The sequence below is a fragment of the Idiotropiscis lumnitzeri genome, chromosome 21 (genome assembly GCF_059441095.1).
Source record: "Idiotropiscis lumnitzeri isolate Australia: NSW breed Sydney's pygmy pipehorse chromosome 21, RoL_Ilum_1.0, whole genome shotgun sequence".
Lineage (NCBI taxonomy): Eukaryota > Metazoa > Chordata > Actinopteri > Syngnathiformes > Syngnathidae > Idiotropiscis > Idiotropiscis lumnitzeri.
In genome coordinates this window covers 9,462,864-9,477,009 of record NC_142411.1, presented here as the reverse complement: position 1 = coordinate 9,477,009, position 14,146 = coordinate 9,462,864, and the positions used below count along the sequence as shown (strand labels likewise).

Below are 14,146 nucleotides of genomic sequence, written 5' to 3'. Positions count from 1 at the left end.
TAATAATATGGTTTTGATATTGAAACCATTGAAACGTTTATTTTTGCATCATAAATCCAGAAAATATATATATAAGGTTCATATTATCATTGCTAAGCAGTACAATGTTCTGGCATATATTTGGTCAGCTAATATAGATTTGGGTCCTTGAGACTGAAAGAAGGTTTGTAGTCCAGCTGCGCTGTGCACGGCCAAGCCTTTGACAGTGAAACGTTCAAGCGAACACATTCTTGAACTACTGTACAGGTAAAATCTTTGCGACATTTCAGTTTAAGTAACTAAATTTAAGATGTATTTTGAGCATGTTATAATTGTCCACAAATATGTTGAAATAATTAATCGGAAACTTGGCGATGAAAGACGCTAGCGCTGCCAACAAGCTAACAGTCCAATTCTCAGAACAGTGCTGCAATACAGACCGACTTGTTTCAATTGCGAGTTCAGTTGTTTCTAAGATGTTTGTTTTAAATAGTAGGAGGTGCACAATCAACCTTGAAATATTAGAAACCGATTTAGTTTTGACGCTCACAAATTAGCTAATCTAGGTGAAGGGTCATAGACGGAGTGAGGAGGGTTGGGCTGACTGGGTGACCGTCAATGAAATGTCATTAATCTAAGATATCTGCGCCTGCATTTCAGTCAATGAATTTGTGTTTAATCGGTTACCGGCTACTCGGGCTCTACATGTATAAAGGGCTAATAACTGACTAGATGTTGTCATATGAAAAAACAGGTCACCTGGGTTAGCTCCTCATAAGCAGCAAATGTATGGAAATAACTATTTTTCAAACATCATATAATATGAAATTATTCTGATGAGAAATTAGGGCAAGTTATTTGTGTGACTTTCTCTTGTTAGCTAAGGTCCCATATTTTTGTTGTTGTGAAGAATTTACTGTGCAGTGTGCAGTGCAAATTTTAATTTCTGTAAGAGAAAAAAAAACCGTATTGTACAAAATGCAAGATGTGCTACCCTTGCCTTTACTGCACTGTAATGACACTTTTCCTTTAAAGAATGGCCTCACATCACCAGCCTTGTTTGGCCTAGCCTGGCTACACTGTACTTTTATGATTTGGTGAGGAGATTGGTTCTATTGCCACCGGTCAGTCCCGAACAAGCATAATGGAAAAGTGACCTCTGAGGGCCAAGCAAGGCCGTTTTGGTGTGGAACCAATGTGGAAAAGTAGCTTAATATAACACTTTTCTTTGCAGAACATTATGGCTTCCATGCTCTTGAAGTCGATGCGGAGCTCCCCCGTCAGACCCTTGTGGGCTGCGCAGTATGGTGAGCTGTCAACATCACACATGACGGAGGGTAACCCACAACATTGTGAGTTTTAATCAAGCACTTTTGTGCCTGTTTTGTCTTTCAGCCGCACGATCCCTTAGCACGACGACTCAGCTACAGGCTCAAGGTGCATGAACACAAGCATGAGGTGAATGACTATCGGTGTGCTAATATGTAGCGGTTTGTTTTCCAGCTCAGACAAAAACCAAGAAGACACTGGCCCGCCCTGGCATGAAGAACATAGTACTGGTTGAAGGAGTACGAACCCCCTTCCTAATGTCTGGAACTACGTACGTCTCATCCTCTTATATAGGTTCCGGTTTATATGTAGAAGCTTTTTCAAGGAAGCTCATCCAGTTTAACAATGAAAAATGTTGCATGTATAGTTTTAATCTGATAAATGACCTCAATAGCTTGATGTTGATTTTACTTTGTTTACAGCTATGCTGACTTGATGCCTCATGACTTGGCCAGAGCAGCTCTTCAGTAAGTGTGACCACTGACAGCTGGTTATATTATATTTTTATGAACAGTAAATTTTAAGGTTTTTCGTGAAGCAATTAAAAAATGCATCATCACTGCCATATAAGCAATTTATTCACGATATTTTTTTTTGTAGAGGTCTTCTGCACAAAACAGGCCTGCCCAAAGATGCTGTGGACTACATCATTTATGGAACAGTCATTCAAGAGGTTAAGACAAGCAATGTAGCCAGAGAGGTATTTAAACACTCATTTAAACGTCAACATATAAAGGGCTGCACATGGATTGTTTCTGAGCATCATGTCTCACTGTGTTCTCAGGCAGCGCTGGGTGCAGGCTTCTCTGACAAGATCCCTGCTCACACAGTCACCATGGCCTGCATCTCCTCCAACCAGGCCATGACCTCAGGTCAATCAGAGCCACTATTTTCTTTTTGTAATGTATCGTTGCAAAGTATGATTACTACGAGTATGTCTTTCCACAAAAGCAAGATTTTATTTTGTCTTTATATTGTGGATTCAAACAAACATGTTTGCTATCTGTTAGAGTTTATGTTGCCTGCCTGACTTCTCGTTCTCTTTTCCTCCTTAATAGCTGTTGGCCTAATTGCCGCTGGACAGTGTGATGCCGTGGTGGCAGGTGGTGTCGAATTCATGTCTGACGTTCCTATCCGTCACAGCCGCAAGATGAGGAAGACGATGCTGTCACTCAACAAGGCAAAGACCCTCGGCCAGAGGCTCAGTTTGATTGGAAGCATCCGTCTGGCACACCTCTCACCAGAAGTATGTATTCACGGTATTTTATTTTTTAATTGGGATGTACTGGAATTATAATTCTTGTCCAAAACAAAAAAATGATGGAAGAAATACTGTACCTTAAAATCATCAGATCGGGTCATTTTCTGCACTTGGTCAAATTTGTCATAGGTTTTTTCTATTATCTATAAAATCAAAAATTGGACTTTTGAGTTAAAATTTTCAGTGGCCGAATTTTGAGTGCACACCCCTAGTTGTAAACATTAAATATCTATGACGTAACCAGGCTTGACATCCATTCTAATGCCGCACCTTTAACTTTATGTGCCTGAAGCTGCCCGCTGTAGCCGAGTTCTCCACAGCCGAAACAATGGGGCACAGTGCTGACCGCCTGGCTGCTGCGTTTGGCGTTTCCAGAGTGGAGCAGGATGACTTTGCTCTGCGATCACACACGTTGGCCAAAAAAGCCCAGGATGCGGGTTTACTGCAGGATGTCATCTCCTTTAAAGTGCCAGGTATAAATGTTTCATCACCTGTATTGTATAATAAACCTCACAATTAATGGATGACTGGTGTACGGTGAACCATGACCCATTTGCGGTTTATTTAGAAAAGAACATTTATCTTTCCTCTGGAACGTATTCTCCAATTTTTGTGCATTGTCTGTAGCACCCCAAGATGCCACAAGAGGGTACCAAAACCCTGTCTAATAGGAAAGCGATACTTGGGCTCAAAGAAGTACTGCTTGCCATTGTAACTGCTCAAATGTCACTTGGGCCGTAATGCAAAAGCGACCACGCACAATTTACACCTCTCTTGTCGTTATATCTGATGTAATAATCATCTAAAGAAAACTTTAGTCATTATATAGTCGGTAATTCTTGATTTTATATACTACTGCTATTCCCTGGGAATAGGGATGTTTAATTGATGGCTAGTATAATTGAATTGAGGGCCAATAACTATTTACCATGAGGGGGAAAAAATAAGTATTAAAGAAATCTTTGAAACGATATTTGAAAAAAATTCGGGTGTCCTCCATATTTTTCTACATGATGCTTCACGTCTGTCTTTTTAGGCCGTGATATTGTTTCCAAGGACAACGGCATCCGTCCGTCTTCCAAGGAGCAGATGGCCAAATTGAAACCAGCCTTTGTTAAACCTCACGGCACAGTTACCGCCGCCAACTCCTCTTTTTTGGTAAGGCATGGACGCATATATGCTCAGCAGGGGTCTAGGTTTTTTTTTTCCCTTTTCTTACCAAGCTTCATTATACCTGTTCATGCTTTCAGACTGACGGTGCTTCTGCTGCGCTCATCATGTCTGAAGAGAAAGCTTTGGCAATGGGCTACAAGCCTAAAGCCTACCTGAGGTAACGGCAGTTCCTGCTTGTTTAATGACGCAGCATTTTACATTTTACCCCCAAATAACACTTGTTGCTTCTTTCTATTCCCCGTGGCAGAGATTTTGTCTTCGTGTCTCAGGACCCCAAAGATCAGTTGCTCTTGGGGTGAGTATCCGCTAGAATCCTTACTCTGATGGTTTTTTGATATTACTGTTAATACATTTTCCAAGCCTTATTTTAGGTAACAGTTATTCTCTTTGACCCTTTCAGGCCAACGTACGCTACACCCAAAGCCTTAGAGCGTGCTGGCTTGACCATGAATGACATTGATGTTTTCGAGTTCCACGAGGCATTTGCAGTAAGTTGTCACAAGCCATTTGGTAAAAGGTAATGCAAGAGTTGAAGTAGCATTTATTTGGTAAAATATAAGAGATTGAAAGGCATTTGTCTGAGTATTGCATTAACGACTGTGCGTCAAAATTGTATTTCAATAGTTGCCACACGAGTGTAGAATTCCAAACAGTAGTAGATGCTGCTATGATGTCAAACCAAATGGTATGATTGACTGCGTCACTTATTTGTGTTTCTCGGTTTAGAATGGCGTTTCATTGGTACAGTGATAACATAACCCAAATTTTTCAATGCGCCGTAATAAGGTTGTAATTACAGTGGGAAACGCTTCTTACGCCATTGATATTGTAAATACGGATTTGAAAGCCAGCTCTTGGCAGGCGGTTCATTACCTCATGTCATTATCATTTTTAAACCACAGAACCCCGTAACACAGCTGACGTTTTGCTTGACTCTATATTTTCCAGGGTCAGATTATGGCAAATCTGAAGGCTATGGACTCCGATTGGTTTGCCCAGACATACATGGGCAGAAAATCAAAGGTAAATGTTGAGGATTCGACCTCTGAACTGGTTATTTGGACTATTGACCACTACAGGGGCTCCGGTAAGAGAGCACAGAGTCTTCAGTAGAACTCAGCACTTTATTCAGCTTCACTGTGCAGATGTGCATAAATGTATACGCACAATTATATATATATAAACTATATCGTCATTGACTACTGCACCGCTCTGAGCTGAATGACGAACGAGAACGCTAAACAGGAAACGGAAATACGAAGCGCCCTTCAAAATAAAAGATCCGCCTATCAGAATAAGACAATGAAACGTCACCTATTAAACGACTTGAAGAATTCTTAACAGCCGCCCCCACATTTGCCTAGTAAATGTGAAAACCCCCAGATAATTCTTCAAGAGTCTTTCGCGGTGTCGTCGTCGGGCTGGAGGACAGGAAGTTTGATCAGACGTGAAACTGGTCTCGTATAAGTCTTGCTGTTGACGAGAACATCTGCCGTTCTTACATGTCCATCCTGACTGGTGATTGTCTTGATCACTTTGCCAACAGGCCACTGACCTCTCGGAAGCGTTGGATCAACAATCAGAACAACTGAGTTCACTGTCAAGTTTTCATTTGACGTCCTCCACTTGTGCCGTGTCTGTAGATTTGGCAGATAGTTCCTTGTGAATTGACGCCAAAAATGATCCACCAGTGTTTGACAATGGCGCCATCTTCGTCGGCCGATACTTGCTGGAGCATAGACAGCTTGAGGGAGTGTAGCATCTAGCCGCCCCATGAGAAGAAGATTTGGCGTAACGGGGTCAGGGTCCGCTACATCGGCTGATACATAGCCCAGGGGCTTGGAGTTTAAGATCCCTTCCACTTCCACCAAGATTGTGTAGAAGACATCCTCTGAGACAGATTGAGACCCCACTGCAACTCGAAGACCAGCCTTGATTGAACGCACCTCTCTCTCCCATACGCCTCCAAAGTGAGGGGCATTTGGTGGATTGAACTTGAACTGGATTTGGTAGTCTGCTAACTGCTCCTTCAGTTGGGGTTCCATAGCTGCAAAGGCCTCCCGTAACTCTCGCTCTGCGCCACGGAAGTTGGTACCACAATCAGAAAGCACTTCTTTAGGTCTGCCCCGTCTAGCCATGAAACGGCGAAGAGCAAGAAGAAATGCGTCCACATCCAGGGAGTTCAAAAGTTCTATATGAACTGCTCGTGTGGTGAGACACTTGAAAAGAATGCCCCAACGTTTCTCCGTCCTCCTGCCAATCTTCACAATGTACGGCCCAAAGCAGTCGACCCCTGTTGAGTAAAAGGGGGGCGAGACAAGTCTCAGACGTTGCGGAGGTAAGTCCGCCATCGGTGGAACCTTTGGCCGAGCTCTCCAATGCTGACAGGTTGGACAGTTAAGTTGGTGATATCGGATGGCTTGTCGTCCTCTCAGGATCCAGAATCGTCTTCGTACTTCAGCATAGACTCGTTCCGAGCCCGGGTGTAGCAGACGCTCATCCATGTCTTTGATAAGAAGTTTCACCGCTGGGTGCTTTGGATCAAGCACAATGGGATGAATCTCCCCGACACTTGGATCTCGTACTCTGCGCAATCTACCTCCGACACGGATGAGTAATGATGCTGCATCCCACTCCGGAGAGAGGCTAGCCAACCGACTGTGATCGTGCACAGATTTCTGTGCCCTTAGCGCAGCAACTTCTTCTGGGAAGCTCTGCATTTGACACCTTCTCAAGAGCAAGACCTCAGCCTCCCGATGACTGATAGGTGGGTCATGCCCCATAACCGCGGCCGCCCCATGCGCTTGTCTCGTCGCATCCAATAACTCCCTCCAAGAGTTGAACTGTGTGGCGTCAGGGATGTTTTCAGTTGGCTTAGTTGAAACCAAACAGCAAAAGGTGATAGATTTCAGCTCGGATGAACTTTCTTTCGAGGCTTGTACGGGCCTCTTTGGCCAGCACTCCACATCATGGGTGAGGAACTGTGGTCCTTGATTCCAGCGACTGGACTCTGTTAGATCTAGCAAAGATTTTCCCCTAGTTATGTCATCTGCTGGGTTATTCTGACTGTCAACATAGCGCCAAGCCTGACGGTCTGTTAGTTCTTGAATCTCTGATACGCGGGTTCCAACGAACACCTTAAATCGACAGGAGTCCGATTGTAGCCATTCTAGAACGGTAGTTGAGTCAGACCACAGGGTAGTTTGCTGTATGTGGAGCGTCATTTCAGTCTCGAGGAGCTTGGCAAGTTGGGCTCCTGTCAGGGCTGCGCATAATTCAAGGCGAGGTATCGATTGTTGTCTTTTGGGGGCAACTCTTGACCTAGCCATAACGAAGGATGTGTGAATGATATTCTTTGCTTGGACTGTAAGATAGGCTACTGCTCCATAGGCCCGTTCTGAAGCATCGCAAAAGATATGGAGGTTGTACTCCAAATCGTCGTCTTGTAGAGAACTTGGGGAGTAACATCGAGGAAGGAACACGCCGTTGAGATGTTTCAACTCATCTTCCCATGTTTGCCAGGCTTGTCGAAGGTGAAGAGGTAAATCCGGGTCATCCCAGCTTCTTTGTTTAGACCAGAGTTGTTGAATGAGGACTTTGGCGCGGGTAGTATAAGGCACCATAAATCCCAGAGGATCATACTGGCTTGCCAGCACTTGGTAAGCTGCCCTCATTGTCAATGTCGAGTATTCGATGATTCGATACTGGTAGCCGAGAGTATCAGCCGCGCAGTTCCATCTCAAGCCTAGAGTGGGTTCAAGTGGATCGGTGCGGCTCTGGTTCAGCCATTGTTCGGCAGAAGGTGACTTGGCCTCGGTGGGAAGATGGGCTATTACTGCAGGCTGGTTAGTTGCCCACTGTCGGAGATCAAATCCTCCATCGGCCAACAAAGTGCGCAACTGGTCTACTCTCTGTTTTGCGGTCCAGATGTCGGGGAAGCTTTCGAGGCAGTTGTCAACATAAAAGCTCTGCTGAACTGACTGCAGTACCTCGGGATGGCTCTCCTTATAATTGCGAGCATGACGTTGAAGAGCAAATACTGCACAGCAGGGGCTACTTGTCGTGCCGAAGGGTAACACTTGCCATTCATATACATCTGGGGGTTCTTCACAACGCATGTCTCTCCAGAGGAACCGCAAGAGTGGTCTGTCCTCTGGAAGTAAGCGAATTTGGTGAAACATTGCACGGATATCTCCACTCACTGCCACTTGATGCTGCCGAAATCGAATGAGGACACCGACTAAAGATGGACTCAGTGTAGGCCCAGGTAGAAGTTGGTCGTTCATGGAGACTCCTTGATGTCGAAACGAACAGTTAAAAACCAATCGTGGTTTATTGTTATGACACACGAGATGGTGTGGAAGATACCATGCTTCTGCGGACTGGTTTACTTCTTCACGGTTAAGTATTTTTGCATATCCAGCTGCAATAAGCTTGTCGATCTCAGCTGAGTAGATAGTGGCCTTCTCTGCATCCCTTTTCAATCGTTTCTCTGTAGCTCTGAGCTGAGTTATGACTGAATGTGGAGAACTGTTGAGCTTCGGAGCTCCAGTCTTCCTCAATAGAGGTGTTGCATATCGGTTGACTCCTCCAACTTCGAGACGCTGGGTTTTCTTCTCCAGCAGATTCATGGCCTCTTGATCCTCGCGTGAACGGACGACCACTTTCTCGTTCCGAAAAGGTAAGATATCAAGCTGCCATAGCCTTGCAACATTTTGGTACAGAAGATCCTCTGGACTAGTTAATGAAGTGAGAAGGCACTGTTGTGTTGGGGTCTGTCCATCATTACATCCTTGTGCCCCTTGTAGCGCCCAACCGAGGGCAGTTCGAACAGCAATGGGACCACCATTGACGCCTCGACGAATTGGCGCCGTAGCTGTGATTAGATGTACATGATCTGAGCCGAGAAGCAACACTGGGCGTGCGTTACGGAATGACTTCAGGGGTATTCCTTTCAGATGGGAGTAACGTTTCTGAAGCAACTTAACTGGGTACGTTTGCTCCATCAGATCAAGCCCTGCTGCGGTAAATGCTCCTTGCACATGGTACCTCTTTTGTGGGTTGTCTTGGGGAGAGATTTCAAAGCTAACTGTAACCCCTTGGAGGTGCGTAACATCTGGCCGTACGGTACGCAAAGCTAGAGTCTCTGATTCACCCCTCAACCGGAGCTGCTTGACGGCCGATGTTAAGATCATTGTCCGTTGAGCTCCATCATCTAATACTGCAAATGTTTCCAGTGAGTTGGATTTGTGGTGTAACACGACAGGAACTACCTTCAAAAGCACTTGCGCTGTCCTTACAGTAGGCGTCAAATACACACGGCTCTCTGTGGTCCTTGAAGGTGAGCCAGTGAAGCGATATTGAGCAGCGTCGTGAAGCACTTGGAGATGAATACTGCCACAGTCACTACAAGGTTTTTTCAAGTTACAGGACTCAGGTGTGTGACTGCGTGCACACTTCCAGCAGCGTTTTCCTTCTGTTATCCACTTGTTTATATCCACCGCAGATTGCTCTCTTATGGTGGGGCAACGACTAATGTAATGTTCTTTGCTGTTGCAAAAGAGGCAGTGGATTGTGGGCTGTCTCTTGCCACTGGATGACTTGGACGCGCTAGGTTGCGGGGGCTCGGAGCCATGATACACAGCTACGCTACGGCCTTTCGCTTTAGATGAAAACTTTTCTTTTCCGTCATTTGTCGGTTTCTCCATTTGATAGCGTTGTACTAATCGACTTGAAAGGCGCTGTTGCTGGGCTTTCCCTTGGAGCCATCCATTCAGGTCTTGCAGGTTATAGGGGTTGAGACTCATGGTGTTGAGCTTCCCTTGTAGCTGGAGATATTCAATGAAGCCATCTCTATGGTACCTTGGTAGCTTACTTAGCAAGCGATCGACATGGGAACAGCAGTTTAATTCCATCCCTTTAGGCCCCTCCAAGGAGAGCAGCATGCTGACTAAGAGGTGGACTCTGAGAGCGAAGCTTTGAAAAGTTTGTGCGTCACCAGATTTCACATCTGACATAGTCAGGATGGCAGCTATTTCACTTTGCGCCAGTTGGTGAGGCTGTCCATACTGTAGCTGTAGGGCTTGCATGGTTGCGGAGTATGGAAATGGATCATGGCGGCACGACTGACCAATCATTTGTGCTTCCGGGAGTTCAAGATGCTCCAATAGAACATGGTATTTGTACTTTTCCGTGAGTTCGGGATAGGGCTCCAGCAGATTATCCAAGGCCAACTTGAGGTTAGCAAACTCCCTCTCACTATCTGTAGTGAAATGGGGAATTTTGGGTTTAGGCACGCCATATATTGACCGTGTATGCAAATCAAAGTCTCGTGGAGTCATAATCTGACTCGTTGGTTGTTGTGGCTGGGCCGCTTGATTGCTGTGACTCACTGCTGGGATTGATGGAACAAATGGCTTGGGTGCAGGCACATAGTGATATGGATTGTGAGACGAAGAAGCCTGCGGTGGAGGATCGCTCAACCGTGCTGAATAGCTAGGATAAGAAGCCATTGGCTGAGACTGCTGCAGGGACTGATGTATGGGGACAAACTCATCCTTTCTGTGAAATTGCTCTGTCATCTGTGGCTGAGATGGGACAGGTGGGACATGGTGTTGCTGGACCACGTTTGGTGACACCATACCAGATGAAATGGCTGAACGAGGAGAGGTGGGAGTTGCTAGAGAAACTGGCTGTATTGTTCGAAACGCAGAATTTTCCATGTTATATGCTGCTGCAGTAGCGTCACCTTTGTGCTTATCCACTCCCTCCGACTTGGAAGTAATGCTTACTGATGTGTCTCCCTCCGCCTGAGCTGTCATGCCAAGCACTGGTAGTGGAGGGTGGACGTGTGAAGGGAGCTGAAGCGAGGACTGTATCTGTGGCGGCTGTGCCCTAGTCTTTGTCATGTTGTGGTCATCATCTTCCTCTTCTCTTGTGAGGAACGCATTAATGTGTTCCAATAGCTCTTGGCGGCGACGTTGCTTTGCTTCATACTGGACGAGTTTGTTAGTGAGTTGTGTAATTTCCATCCTATCCTCCCTCTCACTCCTGGACATGGATTCAACAAGTCGTCTTAGTGCTGTGGTGCTTAGTGGGTCACCTGAACTGGGACTAGGTGTAGCTCTACTGTGGGCAGAGTAAACACTCACATCTGCTCTTCCACCATCTGCTGCGGTCGCTGCTCCTCTCTGCTCCTCTTGAACCCTCTCGTTGGGTTGGGAGGAAAGTGCAGACCTTTGTGGATGGTAGGAAACGATGTAGTCCTCGAGATGCTTAGGTGTATGCAGTTGTCTCTCATGTCGCTGTTGCACATCAGGACGAGGGTGAGATGGCGAGTCCTCCGCTGAAGACATGTCTTGTAGGAGTCAATTTATCCGGCTCGAAGGACCGTTGTTGAGGATTCGACCTCTGAACTGGTTATTTGGACTATTGACCACTACAGGGGCTCCGGTAAGAGAGCACAGAGTCTTCAGTAGAACTCAGCACTTTATTCAGCTTCACTGTGCAGATGTGCATAAATGTATACGCACAATTATATATATATAAACTATATCGTCATTGACTACTGCACCGCTCTGAGCTGAATGACGAACGAGAACGCTAAACAGGAAACGGAAATACGAAGCGCCCTTCAAAATAAAAGATCCGCCTATCAGAATAAGACAATGAAACGTCACCTATTAAACGACTTGAAGAATTCTTAACAGTAAACATACTTTTTTTTTTGTAATCTGTCAGTATCAATTATCTAACGCCAATCTGCATAACATTCCTTAAAGGTGGGTACTCCCCCAATGGAGAAGTTCAATAACTGGGGAGGCTCTCTGTCCTTGGGTCATCCATTCGGTGCCACCGGTGTCAGACTGGTGACCACAGTTGCACACAGACTGCAGAAAGAAGGAGGACAGTATGGACTAGTGGCGGCATGTGCTGCTGGAGGACTGGTGAGTTGTGACTAACAAATATTTTCATAAATTTTGCATTTTTTTCGTATTAATATTCCTCCTGACTCATGTATGTTTTTCAGGGTCACGCCATGGTGATTGAAGCTTACCCCCAGTAAAGCATGGTAGTTACCACCTCTAACCAACATCATCAGACTCATCACAAGAGCAACAAACACTCATGCGCATTTCTTACAGCCCAAGTGTATATATTTGTACCACTTTGCCTTGCTTAGACAGGAGTCAACCACGAGCGGGTGTGAATGTGTTAAATGGCTGTTAAATTATAGCAGTGGAATGTCGCCTTTTGGTTTTAAGGGAACGGCAGAAGCATCATGTCAGAACTTTGAGCCCAATGTGTCATTACAAAGTTAAGGCCTTCAGAAGTGTTAAAATTATGCTGTTTATACTTGTGAGAATGCAGTTTTTTTTTTCATATAAATGGAATTAAAGAATGTGATGATGTAGAATGCATATTCATTTTTCTGTTTTACCATTGCTGCACACTGATTTTACAATCAGTGATGTGCAGAAATATTCAGAAATGTAGTCACCTCAACTGCTGTACATCAGAAGACAGAATTGCAGTAACCATACGATTACCTTAATGGACAATTCCTTTTGCAATGGCAAATTACAAAAAAATACTTTCTTAAAGTCCTTAAAGCAATTTTTACACTAACAACCCTGAACATTGTTTTGTTTGGACTAATTAAAAGTAATGTAGGCAGGGGCAAAAAGTTGGGGTCAAATAATTTGATCCAGCTGTAACAAAATAAAAAGTTGTACTGATTGTTGTTTGCGAAATGATTTTGTCAAGTAAAAGCAGCTTGAATGTTCTAACATTGAGGAAATGCAATATTTGCTGTGGAGTTTATTTTTATTTAAAAATGGACCTACTGCAAATCAGGTTCTTCGGGACTATAAATTCCATTGCTTTAAGACGTAGGTATTATATATTACTATTTTATTGATCATGTTGAGTATGAACATGTGATCAAGTCAATTCCTAATGATCAAAAATGAATTATGCCAATTGCCCAACTACAATATATTGGGCCTGCCTCTCATTTGATCTTTTAGCAGCTAATAATGATGGTCATGTTTTATTCAGCAGGAAGCTATAGCAAATGAAAAATCATCATATGAGCAAATATAATTTAGGGGTGTTTATTCAAAGTCAGAATATGCATCACCTTCTTTTTGGGGGTGGTGGGGGGGCTCTAGTGGGGGCATTTGCATGCAGGCCCCTGCACCAAAATGTGTCAACACTGCAATATTAATTGATAGTGAATATTGCTGTCTGCCTCTTGACTACATGTCTGATGTTAATGAGCTGTGTGTGGGGTGGATGCTCCTTTTTGGTGATGTTAAAACAACTCGAATATAGAAACGCAGGGGCGTGAATTGCAGATGATTTAAAAAGTTGACTTTATAGAGAAGATACTTGGGAGGGAAAGCTGAGCTTCACCCGCTCAAGTGTTTGTCTAATTCGCCACGCATGGCTGCATTTATATTATTTCCTCGCTTATTTTATCGTTTTTTTTTTTTACCTCACCCGCCAGGGAGCCTGCCTGTTCGACACACACCCACCTCGGGTTGGAGGAGCCTTGTTAACATAACTTCAGTCAGACACTTCCGTTTAAAATGTATTTAAAGATTTAATTCTTGCAGTTGAAGCCACGCTTGACTCGAGAGTCGATTATGCAGCCGCGCCTGTCACCGGCTGCAGGCGCGGGGAATAAAACCAATGTTTTACCGCTAAGGCAAAACGCCGCTCAAATGTAAATAGCGGAGAGAGAGCGACAGGCGAGGTTTTGTGTTTTTAAAGCTTCAAAAAAAAAAAAAAGTGCCTCAACCCTGCGAGACACCGAAGACACGCAGACACGCGTCGACATGGCGGGCCGCCTCCCTGCCTCAGCGGGCTTTTGATCACGCACAACCTTTTATGGGGGATGACTGGCGGAGGCACCCGCTGCTGTCACTACAAATCTTCACGTCGCGCTCGGCGAGCGCGCAGGGAGGATGCGGAGCTAGTGCGGGACGAGCAGAGGACGTGGGACGTGGAAAGGAGGGGCGGCGGGTGGAGTATGGGCGCTTTCATCTCGTCCTCTGGCGCACGCGCACACCTGCTTGTGAGTGTTGGGGTGGCGCGTGCACACCTGCTCTGCGCGTGACACTTGGAGTCTCGTTTAACACAACACGCCTCGGCATACCTTAATAAGAAGGGTACAGTCGTGAAAGCATGTGCAGGAGCGTATATTCATTTGTTGGGGAGGGGGGGGGGCAAGCCAAACAGTCACGGAGCCCTCCTTATTGCATTTCCACAAGTAATATAATGTAATAGCAGTTAATTAATTGTTTAGTGTATGTGAGGGCTGCGTCAATTGAGTAGTGCGTGACGTCATTGAGAGCGGACGAGCCAGGTTAGAGAAGGTTGGCTCGGGCAGTTAGTCTG

At 45.1% G+C, this 14,146-nt stretch overlaps 1 protein-coding gene across 1 annotated transcript; it reads left to right on the top strand.

Annotated features, from left to right (window-relative positions):
* The first annotated feature begins 128 nt into the window (after positions 1 to 128).
* On the top strand, positions 129 to 12,481 carry hadhb (hydroxyacyl-CoA dehydrogenase trifunctional multienzyme complex subunit beta). The gene is made up of 16 exons (XM_088286303.1): positions 129 to 246; positions 1,214 to 1,286; positions 1,375 to 1,416; positions 1,483 to 1,579; positions 1,731 to 1,775; positions 1,909 to 2,008; positions 2,093 to 2,180; positions 2,367 to 2,554; positions 2,862 to 3,042; positions 3,606 to 3,727; positions 3,820 to 3,899; positions 3,990 to 4,037; positions 4,143 to 4,230; positions 4,691 to 4,765; positions 11,524 to 11,688; positions 11,772 to 12,481. Exons 2-16 carry the CDS (start codon positions 1,220 to 1,222, stop codon positions 11,805 to 11,807), a joined length of 1,422 nt encoding a protein of 473 aa, XP_088142429.1. The 5' UTR covers positions 129 to 246; positions 1,214 to 1,219; the 3' UTR covers positions 11,808 to 12,481.
* The last annotated feature ends 1,665 nt before the right edge of the window (positions 12,482 to 14,146 follow it).